The 20,200-nt window shown below is 40.5% G+C and overlaps 2 protein-coding genes across 2 annotated transcripts in view; one reads left to right on the plus strand and one right to left on the minus strand.

Annotated features, from left to right (window-relative positions):
• skap1 (src kinase associated phosphoprotein 1) overlaps window positions 1-4,574 on the plus strand; it is a gene marked incomplete at its 3' end in the record, with an annotated part of 43,296 nt that extends 38,722 nt beyond the window's left edge. Inside the window, exon 12 of the mRNA XM_080747340.1 lies at window positions 4,482-4,574. Within this exon, the coding sequence (XP_080603466.1) occupies window positions 4,482-4,574 (93 nt within the window). The remainder of the gene's footprint in view (window positions 1-4,481) is intronic.
• A 972-nt stretch (window positions 4,575-5,546) lies between these two features.
• Window positions 5,547-16,588, minus strand: snx11 (sorting nexin 11). The gene is made up of 7 exons (XM_080746898.1): window positions 16,480-16,588; window positions 15,440-15,506; window positions 14,943-15,029; window positions 10,601-10,701; window positions 10,086-10,181; window positions 9,045-9,272; window positions 5,547-8,642 (listed from the first exon to the last, which is right to left on the minus strand). The coding sequence occupies exons 2-7, from the start codon at window positions 15,461-15,463 to the stop codon at window positions 7,157-7,159; spliced, it is 2,022 nt and encodes a 673-aa protein (XP_080603024.1). The 5' UTR covers window positions 15,464-15,506; window positions 16,480-16,588; the 3' UTR covers window positions 5,547-7,156.
• Window positions 16,589-20,200: the final 3,612 nt, after the last annotated feature.

Genomic DNA, 20,200 nt, shown 5'->3' on the forward strand with positions numbered 1-20,200 from the left:
AGCAGAACCAGCCCGGAGACAAGGAAGAAAGACAACAACAGACAAACACTAAGAAGGACACTGTGTAGACTTTAGAAGCATAGTTTTTGTCATTTGAATAATTTACTCTCGGTGGCGCTTTGAATGTCCCTATTACAGCAGGTGTACTCTGGGTGAACCCGGCTTCAAGTGCGAGGGAGATGGACTCGCCGGCACGCCTGACAGACTTCCACCGCCATTGGCGCCCCACTCCCGTGATGTAGCAGTTGTATTAAAATGGCGGTGCTGATAATCCCAAAGACCTTTCTCGGGGAGAATTTGAGACCGACTGCACAGATGGGCCACGGAGATAAATAAAACTCTCTGTCAGTGCGTGGTTGGTGGAATAGTGCTGCGACGCCCCCAAGGGAGAGAAAAACTGTTTCACTCTCTCTCTCTGATGCCTAAGCCCCCCAACACCCATCCGACCCCCCCACCCGTCCGTCTGTTTCTCACTTCTTCCTCTGCTTTACACGTCCTCTCCACTGAGGACGGGAGACAGACTTTTTTCCATTATAGGACTCGTTCCTCTGCGGGACCACAGGGTGCTCAGTGCCAATACAGACTAGTGCTTTCAGTGCTTTCCCACCGTTAAAGTTACATTCCAACTCCATCATGAGTGTATAAATATACAGAGTGTGTGTGGGTACATACCGGTATATATATATTTCTAGTGTGCCCCCATCCAGTTATTACACTGGCCGCAGTCCACAGAAAGGGAAAAGAAAGAGACAAGAAAAACATAGGACAAGACTAGACTAGGACAAGAACTGAGCCACACTGTCAGTCAGAACATATACTTTATATATGTATACTACTGTATATAGGCTATATATGCAGATGATTCTGAGCTGATCACTAAGGGGAAATTTGAATTTTAAAAATGTAAAGGATAGAGAGATTATATACAGTATATATAGCGAGAGTCTGAATTTGTCAGTCAAGCTTTCGTGGGACAGAGCGTACGATAATGTACATGGCAGTCTCACGGGCCTGGATGGATGAGCTGCTTATCATGGTATAAGTCGTATAACTCTACGTGCTCTAAGAACACTTGAGTGTGGCGGACCATCTCTCTGTGACTGGCCCATCCATCATGGCCGTCCAGAGGAGCACTCATTAACACAGCAGGCCTGCCTCTCATTCCTCTGGCAGGAGAGCGGTGTCAGAGGTCTGGGTGACAGGAATATCCACTGACGACATGCCATCCGTCACAACTGTGTGTGTGTGTGTGTGTGTGTGTGTGTGTGTGTGTGTGTGTGTGTGTGTGTGTGTGTGTGTGTGTGTGTGTGTGTGTGTGTGTGTGTGTGTGTGTGTGTGTGTGTGTGTGTGTGTGTGTGTGTGTGTGTGTGTGTGTGTGTGTGTGTGTGTGTGTGTTACAAAAGACGCTGTGAGTCACACACATAAGCTATGCACCATATCGTCTCGGTTGGGTGGAAACCGCAGAATTGTTACTTTTCAGGATTCAAATTCAAAGATAGCTAAAAGTAGCAGATCGAAGCTTCGCACAACATTTCGAGCTTGTAGATCTGCTACTTTTGATGCTTTTGTGTGACGTCGTAGTATGACCATGTAGTAGGGCATTCATTTATGAAGAAACATAATGGAGATAAAAGGTTTTCATTGTGAAAGCTGAAGTGAGTCACTGACAGCCTGTATAAACGCTGTACGTGTGGTGAGTCAGTGTGCGCCAATGTGTTTGTAAAACAATTAGGAACAAATGACACAGGCCTTATTAGAAACTGGACCACTACAATTCACTTTCTACACATTCAGAGCTAAAGTAACACTCCAGATTTTGCTGGGCAGGCCTCAAATTGTTCCTATGTGTCTGTGTGTTGCTTGCCTTGTAGCCAGTCGACAGTACACATTCAGAGCTAAAGTAACACTCCAGATTTTGCTGGGCAGGCCTCAAATTGTTCCTATGTGTCTGTGTGTTGCTTGCCTTGTAGCCAGTCGACAGAGGGAGACAAGCAGTCTTTGAAACATGAAGTTAGCCCTGTTCTTAATCAGAACATCTAGTCCCAGCTGGCGCTCTTCAATAAAAGATTACTACTACTTTCAACGTGTCATCTGCGCTCATTACAGAATGTAATTTCCAAATCACATTTTCAGTTCAAATAAACTATTGTACCAGTGCTTTTAAGAGGGCTTTGTGTTATGCGTGTACATGTGCGCATCCCCGTCCACGTGCTAGTGTGCACTTGTATGTTTGTACACTATGTGTGTGCAGTGCACGCGCATGCAAACGCGTGCGCAGTTGAGCAGCCGCTGGCTTCGTCTCCTCTTCTCAGAGCCGAGATGAAGCGTCCACGCGCCCATTCTCAATCTGCCGTACAGCTGAGTAGAGAGTCTGGAGACGAGTGGTGGGCCTCTTCCCCTCCATCAGGGTGGGAAAATGACTGTGGGCAGGTGCCTCTGCTCGTCTGCTCAGCTGGAACTCACCCCCCTGGTCGCAGGCCAAATATTGATCTGGTAGTTAGAGACCAACTGTTGTGATCAAATTATCATGTGGTGGCTGACGCAAGTCAATCACATAAATGCACGAGGCGCTTGAATGAACCCGGGCACGGCGGAAACAATTGAATATGTGTAGCGCCAGTCTTTCATAATGGGATTTACATTGTCACAGAACAGTTGCATGGAAAAGTCAAGGAATGTGTGACGTGTTTTATTTAATTTTTTGCAAACCGTGGGGGAAAAACAGTTTTTTATTTATTGACCGTTTTATATACAATATATAAAGTTCGGCTGTCAAGTCATATTCTCTTATAAAAAGATTTATAAACTTCAGATATATCATATAAATGACAGATTTGTGATCCTATTAAACTAAAAAAAACTAAAAACAGATCTACACTTGAACTATATTCAGTTTAAATGTAGGGTTTTAAACTGCCACACGTAGGCCTATAACGTTTTCTTATTTACACATGGACCAAAAAGGATATATTTGAACATCCGTCCTGGTTCACACACTTGAAAATACTGTAACCAGTTGAGGAAAAATAACTTCCATTTAGTAGAAGAGTAAACTAATCTTTGTTGTCGTTCAGATGGCATTTGCTTCAGCAGACGATCCCTTCCTTTTGACTCTGGACCTCATGTTCAGTACAATATTAAATACTAAATAACCGTACCTTCACCTTTGCCCCACTGTAATCTCTTTAAACAGATATCTGCATATGAATGCGATGGTAGCCTATGGTTTTTCGAGACTGGCCCCACTGTAACTCCTAGCCAAGCTGCTCTTGTGGAAGCTCATAGGCAGCGTGATTTTGTCTTTCCAGTTGCTGGAGATTAAACTGTAGGCAGTAGTTTTATCTCACACATTACCATTATGAAGGTAATAATGTGTGTTTGACCATGATTTAATCATGCATTTTACCTTTCATAGGGACCTCATTTTCACATTGAGGGCAGCCTGCATGGGATTCTGACCTCAGGGTAGAGAGATCCTCCGTCAGACTACAGCAGTGGTTCTCAACCTGTGGGTCGGGACCCAGGGGGGGTCCCCAAATTATTTGGGGGGGGGGTCCCCAGATGATTAACTTAATGTGCAACATAGTTTTTTCTCTCAACAGTAAACAAACCAACATACAGTTTTAAGTGTATAGAGGGTATCTGCACATTTCTAAAGTCACAATTTAAGGACCTTTTAATGCCTCTAAAATGACAAATTAAAATTAAATTGCCAAATTGTCAAATATTAGAGGCAGAAATTGTGAAAATAGCCCATCTAGATAGATCTAATAGATCTGCTATTTTCACAATAGAACCGTGTTATACAAAATGTAATGCCTCAACTCTTAGTGCTTGTCAGGATGGGGGGGTCCCCAGTTGAAATATGATTCTTTTGGGAGTCGTGGCCTGAAAAGGTTGAGAACCACTGGACTACAGCACATAGCTGGTGACGCGGTCATACTAGCATCATTTCTATTAAATTGAATAGGTTTATACCAGGACCGTTTTTAATTTCCACAATACTACCCAGATCTCTCATATCCTGATTGCAATTCTATATATAATTCCATTTATTAAGCTTTACAGTTATACAAGCAACAATGATAACAAAATAATAAATATTGTTGTATGCTGAATTTGTAGATTTGAAATTATAAAATAGCTCTGTATCAGAGCTATTTTATTTGCATTACATTACTTCGTCACTCGATAACAGTTATTTATCTGATTATTTATCATGAGTATTTTAATTCTGTTGCCGATTTCCATCGTGGTCTGGTGACCTTGATTGTTTTCTTCCTATTTTCATTTGAAATTTTGTTTTCTACCTATATAGTTTAAAATATATATATTGCCTTGGCAGAGCTTTTAATTTCTTGTATTTATTTTATCTTTAAGCAAGTATAACTAATCAACACGGATGCCAGGGCCTCCTTCAGCCATTCATTGGTTGTGTAAACTCAACTTAGGAGTTACTGTTCTTCCTTTGTTTTTTTCAGGAGTATAACATACATGGCTGGTGGGTCGGTGAGATCAACGGCACCGTGGGGATCGTCCCCAAGGACTTCCTTCACCCCGCCTACATCCTCTGAGCTCCAACAGGTACCCAGGCACTCTCTTATCATCACCATTATGGACCATTACTGTGGCCCTAATACACAGAAACGGTCCCCCTGGTGCTCATCCAGATTGCCATTGAGGTATATTCAGCCGTTGACCTGCCATTTATGGCATCTGGTGGCTGGAAGAAGTACTGCAAAAAGCCATCCAAAAGGTGGAATTGGCAACGCTAGAGAATGAATATGTGTAACAAAAGCATGATTACAGCGTCAGTTGTCCTATTTAAGAAAATGATTCCCTAATACAGTTAGATAGGCACAGCCTTGAATGAATACTGAATTATTTATGCAAGTTTCCCTGAGAGCGTGCTCCTGTTTTCTTCCACAGTTGCCAGAGACACATCTGCCCTGGACTTTAAGGCCGATAAGAGACAGACTTGTCAGATCTTTTGTAAGCTGAGAAAAAAAGACTCAATAAAAGGGTGTATTTTATGAAACACGTTGTACAACTATGTTACTCACAAAATTATTTTTCAATAATTTATTTTCAGCGAGTGTCACTGTCATATGTGTAAATTAGTTTTAAGTTATTTGTTCATATCATCTAACAATAATGCACACATTAATATGTAAATTGGATTAAAAGTGTCATAATATGTAAAATAATGTTGCTGTACTGCAAAGGTGTAAAGTGTACAGCAAATTATTTCCTATGTTCAGTTAATACATCTGTAGTTTCATCTGTGGCACAGATCAAATAAACCTTCCATATGAAAAACGTTTCAAATTACATGTATTGTCTCATGTAACGTGAGCACATTCCCGATGAGTGCAATAACATTCACTACTGTTGACAGAGTTTATCAAAGGAAATTCTGTGTTTTTCAAATCATTCCTAACCACTAGGTAGCAAGCATGCTCCAAGAAAGGTGTGTTGGGAATTGGGAAGTGCCAAAGTGTCTGCAATTCAAAAGCACTGAAATAGACAAAACACATGCAAAAGACTGCTGTGAAAAGCAATTTATTTGAAATTAAATTAAAACCCGTTTCAACAGATGTGTAGTCTGCATGATGTTGTCTCCAGGGTTTGTCTCGTTGCCCTTGTAGATCCTCATTAGAAAATAATATCGCTCCTTTCTCCTATCAGAGTTTACATTTTAAAATGTATATATATATTTTCTTTTATAAAGAATTCCTTTTTAAAACAACTCCCACGTTTAACAAAAGGTGATCCATTAAACTGCATAAAAGAAGAAGACCCCAGAATCAGTGCGTTGGGGTTCTACAGTTGTGTTCGACAGTGTAGACTACTAACTGGTCAGGCATACTGTAATTAAACTTTCAGTAGACAATTGAATACAACAAATCTGAATAAAATTGCGAGGCTGTGCATTCAAACAAAACAAAAAAAAGGAAATGTCTAAAGGCTCAGTTCCGTATGAAACGGCACTATAAAAATGTGTCCCTTTTAAAAGCAGTGCATTCAACTAATGGTAAAACACCAGCAGAATTAGCATGTCACAATATCTGAGTCAAACACCCACGATGAGATCTGAACAGACAATTTAGGCATGAGCACGAAGACGTTCATCTCGGAGATCATTGTCTGGCTAGCTGAACAGTGAGAGCTTGAGGTTTAAATGAAAAATGTTGACTGCCTCTCCTCTAAAAACATGCTTTGTTTCTTTTTTCCTGATCATGGGTACAACCCTATCAGACGAATAATGTAAACTGGAAAGATATTCTGTCCTCACCCAACCCAATTGATAACACACTGACTGTACACATGACAAAGCATGCTATTGTACGCAAGCACACCCTAGATAGGAAAGAAATTGGTAGTTCTTTCTTATAAAATAATTTCATGTATTTAGGGGTGTAACAGTTCAACTAAACTATTGAATATAAAAAATAAACGATAAACGATAATTTAATAACAATTGATTAATAATCAATTCATATTTTGGGCATGTCATAGGTGAAAAGTTGGATGAAAACAATGAAAACAATTAAGATATAGTAAAAAATAACCAATCTAAAAGCTTGTAGATCTGCTTTTTGATTATTTGAATAATAGAATTGTTTTCCCTGTTCACTATAAATTAATAATATGCTTAGCCAACTGCCATAGTTTGGGTAAAGTGGATTTATATTTGCATATAAATAGAGATGTGTTGCAATGGCTTACATTATCATATGCCATGTATGGTTAGAAGTTTTTAGTGGCTATATACATCCTTCCTAGGAGACATACATGTTTGTGAACTTGAGCGCCCTCTGCTGTTTAACTGTCTAGAGTTGTGCTGCTGGATAATATGTATATGTGCTTATGTATGAAGACTTTTGTTAAAAGAAATGTGACATGACACACCATTTTGAAATGGCAACTTGACTCCGAATTGGTAAAAACACTAGTGTTAGACTGGTTCCTCTATATATTTAAACTACAGACTGATGAACTTCAAGCCACAAAAAAGAATATACTTTAGGAATAAAACTCAAATGTGCTGCTGTGCATATGCAGCTGGAAACATGAGCCAATGTATCTCTGGGCAAAAGGACCCCCCCCCCATGCTTTGTTGAAGCTCAGTGAGAGTGCAGCAGCCCTGAGAGCTCTATTCTTCCACGCTTGACAGTGTAGCTTGACATTCCGCTTCCCCATCGTGGTTCTCCTTTGAGGCTTCTACACCCAGCGAGGACAATGTAACCTGCTCTGTGAGTTCACTGTTGGCTGAATCAGCCAAACCGCCACACTCCATCACAGCCAAGTCACTGCTTGTGGTCAAATCCTTGCTATCCACAGACCCAGAGGACTCTGGTTCCAGAGCTTTAGGCAAGCTACCAACGTTGGTTGTGTATGCGATTTCAGAATCCTCCTCCCAGGTATCAATCACCTCTGAAATGTGCTCTCCCTGCCCAGTGTCTCCATTCATTTGGAAATCTAAAATGCCCTTGTTGGAGACCTCTGCCTCTGAGCAGTGGCTTTTCTCTTCAGGAGTAGCCTCCTTGAAGCTGTTTGCCTTCTGCGAAGTGGTCTCTTCCTCATTGTGAATGTCACCGTCATCATCCTCACTGACCTCGCCAATATCGGACGATGAAGAGGAGCGGTTGTCCATGTCGTTGTCTTCCTGCTCGCTAAAATCAAATGCATCAACTTCCTGCTGAGCATTTTGGTCTTGCTCGGGGCTGGCTTCAGGCTTCAGTAGTAGTGTCTCATCTGGACAGTCCAGTTTGCAACTCTCTTTTTCACCTGGATCTGGTTGTCCGTCTCTACTAGAGGCGTCCTCTTGACAATGGACCTCTGGCACCTGGTCCTCAGAGCAGCTAGAATGTTCTAGCACAACATCCTCAGAGATGATGTGTTCTACAAGTTTCTCCTCAGCAGTGAGGTTTTCTACAACCTGTTCAGCAGGGATGATATGAGCTTCTGGAATCTGTTCAATAGAGCCGACATATGGATCTTGAACAGTCTCCTCAGCACAGACATTTTTGTTATGGCAGCCATCTTCTAGAACGTCCTCAAAGCTAACATGTTCTAAACCCTGTTCTGCAGAGCTAACATTGTGTTCTAGAATGTCTGACTCTTGACTGTCATTATCTACAGCAGCTTCTTCAAGATTATTTATTTGACTGACTTCTTCCTGGGAGTCAAAATGAGGGACACTCTTGTTGGGAACTGCCAATTTGCCTGAGTCTGGCATCCTAGGACTACCTGTTATTGTACAGTCCTCCTCAATCATGCTCTCCAACTCCTCCTCACAGGTGACCTCAAAGCCAGTCCCCATGGGCGAGTGCACCTCTACTGGAGTCTGTATTTGACAGCCCCGCTGTTCTACTGGGATGAGTCTCTCAGGGGCTGGGCTTTCCTGGTTGTCCCCCACAAAAAAGCTCATGGATACTGGGCTGTGTCTGTCCACAACAGCCTCTAAGTGGTTGTCCTTCTGGAAGACTGTCAGGGAGGACAGCTCAGCGGGGCAGAACTGTAACTCCACTGTGTCTGCATTATGGATCTCCAACAGGGCATCACTATGAACAGGGTCAGGATCACTGCAAGCCAGTAACTCAGGGTTGGATGTCTCTTTAGGTAGATGAGGAGCTGGGCTGTGGAAGGAAAAAAAGACGACTGAACATGAATTACTGCCATCATATACTGGTAAGGAGCTGCTAGTTTCAATGTAATGTTCCAATTCAAATCACAACTACTAAAATCACTGTAAAAGCACAGCCATATGTAGTTGGAGGTCCACTCAATTCAAAGTGCAAATGGTTCAGACTTAAGATACGATTTTTAACACCATTTATTGAAATAATTTAAACGAACTGAGCCCCAAGCCTACTGGTTAACAAAATAAATAACTCTGGAATATGATCTTCCAGATGAGGACTTCATAAATTCCAACAATGCCAACTGGGAGCTTAAATCTGCTCCTCAAAGTCACCCTAAAATCGACATAAATAGTACGTAAATAGAAGGCTCCATGTCTCTTCATTCCTTCGACGTACCTCTCCATGGACTCATAAGAAACTGTCAAACTGGGCTCCTTGACAGAGTCGTCGTCCTCCTGAGCCTGAGCGTAGCCCCGGTTGGAGGAGGCGTAGGTGAGGATGGCGTCCGTCACAGTGTACGGGGTGTGGCCCTGCACGCAGTCCAGGATGTGGCCCACAGGCAGCTGGGTCTGCAGGAAGAGGTGGAGCTGGCTGTCTGACAGACATACTGTCATGTGCAGCACTCTGTGGTGATGTGAATACACACAAGACAGGTTCTTTGTAATTAAAATACTCAGGAGACACAGAAATAAGCACACACACACACACACACACACACACACACACACACACACACACACACACACACACACACACACACACACACACACACACACACACACACACACACACACACACACACACACACACACACACACACACACACACACAAACTACTGTATATCTTTCACCATTGTTTTTTATTGTTTAAATAATTGGTGTGAACACTGCCACCGGACCCACTTGGCTTAGAACGATAAAAAAAAAGTAAGGTTATAGTTATAGTGCTCAGTGTGAATGGCCCTTTACAGTATGTGTCACAGCCAGTGTTGGGCAAGTTACTTTAAATTAGTAACTAGAAGTATCCACCTGTTTCCGCAAGAATTTACTGGAGCATTATCTGCGAGACACTTCCGGTTAACAGCAGACATACAAGCTCATGTCGCGTCGCAGATGCAACCGCTGAGAGCTTGTAGATCACTCTCGGCTGCGGCGCCGGAAATGCTGCATGCCTTCTGCGCAATGCACGATGTGATGTTGTAAAGTTGTGGATAGATGCAACTCATGTCTGAAGTTGTCTATTTTCACATAAAGTAACTAACGAGTAACACAAACATTCAAATGTCACTAACTGTAACAGTGTTACCGAATTGGAAAGAGTTTAGGTTACTAGTTACCGCAACAAGTAGTTAAGTTACAGTAACGCCTCCCAACACCGATGTTGACACCAGATAAAAAGATGTGGACTGTGATAATGGTTGTAGAGGAGGAACTGACTTGTCCAGAAAACTTTGAAGACCTTTCCTTCTCTTCTCCAGGAAGTCCTCGTTGCTGAAGGAGAACAGCGACTTGCCAGGCAGATCTGGGACTGGTCTAGATGACATAATACAGTAGTCAGTGCTGTGTTCTACCTGTCACGCGGGTATACGCAGTATGCTGTGAAGATTAAAATATATATATATATGCCCTCGTGAACCTTTTAAAGTAGCGTATCTGATAGGCATTATGCACTGGCGTATGCGCTGGCCACACGAATAGCCGCGGATCATAGATTATAGTATGCCTTCAAAAAAAGTCTAGAACACGCCACTGACAGTAGTACATGTTGGATGCATCATGTTAATTGCCATGAACATAAGTACAGAAATGTGTGTCGATGGCATTAATGCAGATGTGTGCATGAGTTTACATTCATTTCCCTGTTCTATCTCTGTAGCACTTGTAGGGTTAAAGAACAAATGCTTTAGCATGGGTCAACGACCGCTTCTTAGTGTGCAGAATTACAAACTTACACCAAGCCAGCATTCTTCTGCAGCTTCCTCTTGAGCCAGACAAACTCGCTGTAGCGCCGACGCACGCAAGACGTCTTGGCCGTGAAGGCTTTACTGTTGGTCTGGTAGAAAAGGAAAGTGCAAAATGTGTGTTACTGCTGCTGAATATTATGTCCTATGAATATAGAGCAAGAATTTGAAATTGTTCCAGTATTTTAAAACATTTGTCATTCTATGACCAGCTTGGTCATTGGAAAGTATCACATGCTCAACTTGCATGACCCAAACATTCGTACAATTGTCATCCTCAGAGCAGAGTTGCTACAATAAACCGTGACATCATACAGACATTGTTGTGCAACAAGCAACCTTTTGGGAAGCTATAATCAATTCTGAGTCACGTTGAAGGGAGTCACATTGTAGGGTAGACAAACAAATTCCATTCAGGGACAGATAAACGGGTTTCTGTAACATATTTGTCTGGATTACAATCAAAATATGAACCTGAATCCATCCCAGTTACAGTGGGAGGGAAAAGTCAGGAAGTCACAATAGGTATAGAGATATACAGTAGATGAAGAATAATACATGCACTGCACTAGATACCTTTATTTAGACCAAAATCAATACATATTTTATTTCATGACTAAGCCAGAAACTGTAGTGCTCTGAGATGGATCTTCATAGAATTTTGATTGGTTTGTGATGCTTTAGATTTGATAAATGAAACTGCGTACAATGCATGAGAAAGGATAAAGTGAAGGAAGGTTGTAAATCAAAGCAATACACAACATCATATTTGGCAAGGAATAAAAATAATCAGCTGTGAGACAAACATGAGAATGGGAAAATTAACATGATTTGTGTACTAAATGGCCTTTGCTCTCCAAAAGGTCAAAACAGGGTTACGCTGAGATAGCAAGAGGCCACAAGACTGACAAGAGCCACTGGTTTAGACTGGTTTAGAAGGCCAACAGAACAGCAAAGAGTCATGTTGTGTCTTGTCTGATCTATGGTCATGAACGTTTAAGTACAACTAGTACATGTTAAATTGTACTGTCGCTTGCTGAAAATAATGTATTTCCCCCAAACTACACGGTCATACAACGAAGTACAAATTGAACAGTGATAACTGAGATGATCTAAAGTCTCAAAAATTGAAATCTCCAGGAATATCTCAGAGTTGACACTCATCTATCATCAGCTATCTTTACTCTTTGTTTATTGACCGGGTCTTTTTTGGACTGAGCAGCACATAACCTGCATCATGCAAGTCCCATGGAAACGACATGACAACAAAAAATGATTAAAGGTGATCATGTGCTTCGCTAATTTCATGACTCACACCAAAACGCCTGTACGTACTGCTGCTGACACAGCAATCCCAACTACAGAAGACAATGTGTCAAACTCTGCCATAGAGGGATCCACAAACACAGGGTCAGACGGACCCAAAGGTGGGTTACTGAAATATATTCACAAGCATTTGGTATCGGAAGCTTTTTAATTGTTGGTCTTTTACGAGTCCTATGAATGTAAATTAGACTAGTCAATGTAGAATAGCGCAGCCTTAAAAGGTGGATGAACCCCTAGACTGCTTTGGCATTTTATCTAGGTTAGAAACTACAGCAGGATAAAAACATGGCAGGCTGCATAAGACTGGGCTTATAGTACTGTGACGTAAGCAGCGGATAATAAATGTAACTAGAAATACTGTTCCTTCGAAACAGTGTGGGCTCGATTCCAACCCAAAACAATAATAGTAAAAGTGTCAAGTTCTCAGGCAATGCTCTCTTTCATTTTACTGACGTAAAATGGTAATGCAAATACAATGTAGACAAGCAGTGTTATTACATGAACTTAAAGGACCAGGTCACCTTTGGGACAACCAGATCTTATTTTATTGTTGTGTGGGGACACGATAAACACAATGTTGAGTTATTTTTTGTGTTCAATCTGTGTTTTTAGATATTTTAGTATTTCAGTATGCTACAACTGGTCATATGATGCATTTTGCATCATATGATGCATGAGATGATGCAATATCATGCTACAAAGCATCATATGACCAGTTGTAGCATGCTGAAATAATAAAATATCTAAAAACACAGATTGAACACAAGAAATTACAGGATTGTGTTGATCGTGTCCCACACAACAATAAAATAAGATCTGGTTGTCCCAGAGGTGACCTGGTCCTTTAAAGGTATGGACAATTAAATCAAAATAAAATTAAAATATAATGTGGACGGGTAACCAACAACAAAAGTTCGAGACCAGTAGCATGTTGGGAACTGAAGTTATGGCTGTTTAAAGCCTGGGAAGAAAGATGGGGAACCTGTGTGTGTGTGTGTGTGTGTGTGTGTGTGTGTGTGTGTGTGTGTGTGTGTGTGTGTGTGTGTGTGTGTGTGTGTGTGTGTGTGTGTGTGTGTGTGTGTGTGTGTGTGTGTGTGTGTGTGTGTGTGTGTGTGTCCTAGGGGTCCCTGAACTACACTTTGCAAACCAGCAAACCACATCAAAGTAATAGTACGCAGATGGTCCTAATATTGACAAGCTTTTTAAAAACAGCAGATCTACAAGATCACAACATGTCGCAATGTCACATTGTAGATCAGCTTCTACGTGATTCATCTACCGTATGTTTTGTATTAATAATAAAATCTGCAAAGTAACAAGTAACTAAAGCTGCCAAATGCAATTGCAGTGGAGTATAAGTAACAAAAGTGTAAAGTAAAAGTTGGTATACAGTACGGGACATGCTGATCCAAATGCATATGGGATATACTAGGATTCAAATGCAGACAGGCTGAAATTCATGGCTTTTAAAGTGTTTGGGGTGTGGTTTTGCCAGGTGGGTCCACTTCGGTTGATCGTCTGATTTGGAAATGCATTGGTTGTGATATCTCCCTGACAACCAACAACAACCACACAGAGTGCCCCTGCGGGTTCTAGGATATATACTGTAAAGCCCATCGCCCGGGAACCTTATTCTTTTTAAGTTAAATTTCTAAAACACTACAAAACATGTGTCAAAGACAAATACAAGCAAACGTCTCCACAGTAACACAGTAACAGTTGTTTGTGTGTCAGTGTGTGTGTATGCGTGTGTGTGTGCGTGTGTGCGTGCGTGCGTGCGTGCGTGTTAATAATTATTATTATTATTAATAATAAAATCTGCTAAATAAAAAGTAACTGAAGCTGTCAAATGCTGTATTTATAGTAGAGTATAAGTAACAAAAATGGAAATTAGAGTAAAAGTACCTAAAAATTGTACTGTAGGTACAAGTACTTGTTTGTATATACTTGAGTAAATGTACTTGGTTACTTTGCAGCACCACTAGCCTTACATTAAGACGTCTCTGCCGAGACTTTCGCATTGTCACTGCAGGTCCGACTTATGTAAGGCTACATCACCACAGAACAGCCAATGACAGCCAAGCCTTTAATCACAGCTGTGTCAATCAGTAGAGTGGAGAGGGACATTTATTTATAGTTTTAACTATAACTATAGTTTTATACATCACACAGCTTAGACATTTGGATCAAATCAGACAGCAGACCTGTGTGAACGCATTGATATAAATAGCATATCTGAAGTGTGAATATTGCAGCCACAGCGACTTAATATAAACATGGGTCCCTTTCCTCTGTCTCACTCTCTCCCCACTCACTAAACCCATTGGAAATGCATTGGGTGCTTAAAGTTAAACATTTTTATTTTTTTATAATTAAACTACAAAACATTTCAAAACCAAAAGTACAAGCACACGTGTCCTCAGTAAGCTGAACACATAAAAATTTGAATGGTGTTGAAAGGTGTAAGCGTTTAAGAGATGAAGCGCGCCAAAGTTTTGAGGAGATACTGACTAGTATATAAATATAGAAATAAATAAATAATGAAGATAACATACGTGTGCTCGCCTTCCAGGCGAGCCCACAATAAAATGGGTGTGTTAGATTTAGGTGTGTCAATGTAATTTACAATACTTACAGTTACTGTCCACGCTTGCACATTGTTGTCACACCCATGAATCTAGGCACACCTACTGTGTAAGTGTGTATCTAACACACCGATTATTAATTGCATTAGCACCAGCTGCGTTGTTTATAAGCCTGCTTTGTTTTTAATCTACCAGAACAAACTACAAAATGAGACTAGGATTTTATGCCCCTTCAAGAAAAAAACATTTTATGAGAAATGAATGACCACTTAAATTCAAAAACTCTCAAGCCACCCAACGGCTTTGATTTTAAACAAACGAACACAATTCCACAACATGCTGTGTACTGTGTACTCATTCTTTGAAGCAAGCTATACATCTTTGTAATAATAATGTAGAGGAAATCAAAAATTATTACTTACATGAAAAAATATCTTGTAATCCACATGTGAATTCCAAGAACCTTCATTCTGAACCCGAGGGTCTTGGACCCGCACGGCAACAAACTCCTGTAGGAGAAATATAAAGAGCTTATTTCCTACTGAATTATACGAACCAAACTATAAACTACACCAGTGTGTGTTTGTGTTTACTAGTATTCTATACATCTCTGTGGGTATAATATCTCTGTGTTACTGCTGAAGGAATTCCCATAAGGTAATTAATTTACAATACACCTGTTATGATTACTTGTTACCAATAACAAGTAATTGTAAGGAATGCTAGGATCTAGTCAGTGTCTTAAGAGAGCTAAATTACTGTGGAAGCATGTTACATGCCTTCTTTTAAGGTCAATGTTATTTGCTTTTAAACCTATCAATGTAGGATTTGCTGTATGACTTCATTTAGGTTAACTTCTCTGTGTTGAGCATGCATTTACAGACGATACACTAGAAGGCAGAGAGTGGCAGATATTTACATCTTCTTTGTGACTCTTGTTCATCCTATCGAAGCCGGGTGCGCTCACTGCGCTGGACAGGAGACATCTGCAAATCAGATTAAATAATGCAATGATGAACTGCGACTAAAACTCTGTTTTTATGTTATGCCGTGACTGACTCAATGTAGAACTTTTCTTAAAAATAAACACCGCAAATAATAATGATAATAATAATACTATTGACTCAGCCACTTCTGTATAGGCCTATCTGTTGGCTGGGCAGGGCAGAGTTAAAATAGCTTTAAGAGCTGTATGAAAAAGAATGGATATCTAAGCAGACACTTCTTTTTCTCTCATTTTGTTCCAAGAGGTCCAGTATAAGCAGAATGTATTTTAGTTCAGTTAGAACTAGAGTAGACGCTAGACGGTGGTGTTTGGCAGTCTGTAAAGCAAATGTCCAATGACAATGACATAACCACTCTCACTGTCACGCAGCATTTGACTTTTACAGACTTCTATAGAAAGGAATCAGTTTAGCTTGGCAGCACAAGTTGTACTGTCTGTTGTAGCCTACATTTGATTGTCCTACACACTATTTGTACCATCATACCAAGTGTATGATGTAATAGTCCTGTAAGTATAACTTACAGGACAGCCAGGAGTATTACATCATACGCTTGATACGGTGGTACAAATATGGATAAATCAAAGGACGAGTGTTTAGCTTGTACTTTGTTTTAAACCACACTGCCTTTTAAACACCAAAACGCATATTGTTTACTTGCCAAAGTTAAGCTGATACAGGCCGATTCACCTGCCAGCCTCCACTGTGGAAACAAACTAAAGATCACAAACTAAAAGCACCTGTCCACTGTCCAGCCTACAGTTCACAGATCACATTTATAAAGAAAACTTGTTGTCAAGCGAGAATCAATATCTTCATGGTCAGAAGTCCACTCCCTGGCTTGGCTAAACAACAAGAGCTGGCTACTAATACTAGTCAGATTATTCTGACCTGTGTAAATAAGAAAATACGAAAAAGACAACATCAGATGGAGAACCGTGTAATCTGGACCTACTTTCATAAAGCAGATGGTTGCTGTGTCCAGACAGGTTCGATCGTTGTAAATAAACGCTCTGTAAATCCACGGGACTTTGTTTCCATTTTGCAAGTCAGGACGATGTGACGTCATAGAAAAAAAGGCACGTCCGTTTCCGGTGTTACACTGAAATCGGTGACCTGTTGAATTATGTGACTCCATATTGAATAACCTGTTTTGAAGTTTCTCCAAATTCGCCGCTATACGTTTCTTTATTATGATGTCAAAACTTACATTATTATTAGTAGTATTTGTATTGTTATTAATAGCAGCCGCAGTAATGTAATAATCCCCCCGGCTCCTCTCTGAAGTCACAACATTTGATAGATCACCAATGTAGATGTAACGTGATTTTTGCCTAGGATTTTTGGGCTGCGCTATGAGGCGTGTCTACAATACAGTCTTATATTTTCTTAATGAGGAAATAATAAAACGCCATTACTTTACTGTTGGAGAAAGAAAGTTTGTTGTAAATAAAGTGCATTTATTTTATGCATTTTTAGACTATAGCCAACACATATATCCACAACCACAAGTTTCCGCGGGAGTTTACTGGAGACTATCAGGACCAAACTTCCGGGTTTAACAGCAGACATACAAGCTCACGTCGCAGATGCAACCCGTTGTGAGCTTGTAAATCGGCGGCGGAACCTCGGTGCAGACGTTTGCGCAATGCACTATGGGGCGTAGGAAACTCGTGGATAAAACAATTCAAAAGCTGTGCCAGTATGTAAATTGGAAAATCGTGCTGGCGGGAGAACAGCCTGTACCCTGGCTGTGTGCACTGTGCAGGCTCAAGGAAACGCGTGTTTACTTATTTTGGTTGCAGGAGACCATTGAAGTACAGTAGTAACCACCACCACCACGTTAATACAGGACCACAATAGAGAAACGAAGCCATGTCGTCATTTGTGCGTAATGTCGCCCTCTAGGGGGTTCATGCTGGTATTGTTTTGTATTCAAATCGCCATTGGGGAATCTGCGATCGCCGCATATAAGGACTGTGTTTAAAAAATAAACACACCATGTGCGCGTTTCTGCATAGTTTATGATATTCATTCATATCTGATATAGCCTGTGTAACTCGTTTCTAGCGTTTATTGTGTTACTCTTTGGGTAAATCTGTACATTTCCACCTTAGTCGATGCTTCATATCCATTTGGGTCAATCCGAGAGCATGGTGTGTTTATATTTTTAACACAGTTCTTATATGCGGTGATCGCAAATTCCCCAATGGCGATTTGAATACAAAACAATACCAGCATGAACCCCGTAGAGGGCGACATTTCACGCCATTTCACGGAAGTGACATCACACTTCGCTACTGAATGGAAACCACTTAAGCTGATCAATCAGTCTTCACTTCAGTCACAGTCAGTCAGTAACAGTCTTCAATCAATCAAATCAATCAATCCACAGACGCGTATGCCAGGGCAAGCCACTCCGCAGCACTAAACATCCATGAAAACACGACATCACATTCCCATATTCCTAGCTTCGACAGGCGGGTGTGGGTAAAATCCGGGTGTGATGGACCGGTACATTTCATTTGAAGATTAATGAGATCAGTGTGCTGGGTTTTGAGCTTGAGGCGTTTATTAGCAGTTTTCATTTGCAATAGAAAAAGGTACAGTTTCATGACAGCACAAATCACTGGTAGGCCACAAGGTCAACTAAAAGGAGTTCCTACAAAGCCTTACACAGGAACCACTTTATGTATCTCATATTATATGAGATACATCAATACTTCAATGTTATATGAGTCAGATAACATTGAAGACAGACGGATAGAACATAGTAGGCTACTTATTACTAAAGGATAACATCAATTTCAAAAGCAGAAAAGGGATAACATCAATTAGCCTACAAAAGCAGAAAGGGGGGGGGGGGTGGAAGCATGGGGCTTAGGGTCTACTTACCCTCCTATCCACTGTCCTACTCCTTTTATAGTCTATCATTTAAAGGGGCACTCCACCACTTTTCAACCTATCTTCATATAATAGGTCCTCACTAATGTTCATGATAAAATATCACAATTTTTTTCTACTCAGTTTGGGTCTCATAGGAGAGCTGTGGGTGGGTCAAATTCTTCCTACCGGTGACATCATCAATGGGAAATGCAAGCTAATAGAAACTGCAGGCTTTCTATTCCTGAAAAAGTTGCAATGTTAAAGTGGAAGCCATTGTTCTCGTGATAATAAAAATCTTTTTTTTTTTTTCAAAAATATTATTTAATTATTTTTTGTCAAACGATGATGTCACCGGTAGGAAGGATTTGACAGCTCTTCTATGAGACCCAGACTGAATAGAAACAAATTGTGCTATTTTATTATGAACATTAGTGAGGACCTATTATATGAAGACAGGTTGAAAAGTGGTGAACTACTCCTTTAAGTATTAAATCATATATTGGCACCTTTACCCATTATTGTTGGTGGTTATTATTGGACAAACAACAAATAATAATGTATCAGCAGTGCAGCTTACATTGTGTAGGTCAGGTCATCTTCTTCACCATGATACTCAGATTGTCAGAACATACAATGCCAAAGGTGAACAACACAAGGTCAGGGTAGAGGGTAGGCCTACTAAAGGCTAATTATTTTCCTGCATGAGGCACACAGATGAAAACAAAAGAGAGAGAATATAAGATGTAATTCTGACATAATTTCCCCTCATCTAGGCCTATCCTATTTATATGAGATACTTAAATGGTTTCCTGTGGAAATAAGCTTAGTCTTTTCATGGATCTCCTTTTAGTAGACCTTGTACCAGTGAACTGTACCGTCATGAAACTGTACCTTTTCCTATGCAAACTTCTAATAAAGTCTTCAATCAATCAATCAATCAATCAATCAATCCATTCCTATATGCATTGGTGATATATCCTATATGTGTAGGCCAACGCCTATACATATGCACTGCTGATAAATTGTACATTGAATCATTTACTGATAATACATATTAACTTATGCAGATGATAGAGCTGATGTCTAGTGGTCTCCAAGTCTTATTATGTAATTTGTATGTTGTTGCTTTTATGACACAGGTATAAACTGTATCAAGAATAGATTTGAAGATAAAACTGAAATTAATTTGTGTTGTCAGCCTTATTTCACAGAACCAAAATAACTGAGCACACATGTAGGCCTATTGTGAACTACTCCCATTCAGAAAAAAATAAACAAAAGAACAAGAAGAAAACGTGTAAGTTGATTAAATAGCTTACGCATAGCATACAAGTGGTCTTTAGGCAGGCTGCTGGCCAATGTTGGGTTCAATGTTTTTATAAGAATTTTGATGTATAGGTCTACATCTTTGATTGATTGAAGACTTTATTAGAAGTTTGCATAGGGAAAGGTAGGCTACTTTTTTTTTTAATTGAAGCGTGTATTAGAAGTTAGCATAGTAAAAAGCAATTTCTGCGTACAGGACAGTACACTACAAATACCAAGTCAAAGGGATCCAATTATGTACTTTAGTTTTTCTTCTAAAGGAGATCTGCCGTTCCAGAATCCAGATCCATTCCGGATTTTAGTCAGTGCGCGCGCGGGCAGATCTGTATACCAAACACGACATGGCACTGCACCGTGTTAACGCTATCCCGTCCATCCAGGTGCTGTGAACTCTGCGAAGCTGCACTCTCTCTTTCAAGCAGGGTTTTTTTTCCCTCCCCTCATACCAGACGACGAAGGGGGCG

The sequence above is a fragment of the Nannobrachium achirus genome, assembly GCF_963921795.1.
Source record: "Nannobrachium achirus genome assembly, chromosome: 18".
In the NCBI taxonomy this organism is placed as follows: domain Eukaryota; kingdom Metazoa; phylum Chordata; class Actinopteri; order Myctophiformes; family Myctophidae; genus Nannobrachium; species Nannobrachium achirus.

What these genes read in the sequence shown, in the direction of transcription:
- snx11 (XM_080746898.1), bottom strand. Translation starts at nt 15,463, where the DNA reads ATGAACAAGAGTCACAAAGAAGAT. An exon ending in ACAAGAGTCACAAAGAAGAT is followed by an intron (nt 15,030 to 15,439) that starts GTAAATATCTGC and finishes TTTCTCCTACAG; the next exon opens with GAGTTTGTTGCCGTGCGGGT. An exon ending in CTTCAAAGTTTTCTGGACAA is followed by an intron (nt 9,273 to 10,085) that starts GTCAGTTCCTCC and finishes ACATCACCACAG; the next exon opens with AGTGCTGCACATGACAGTAT.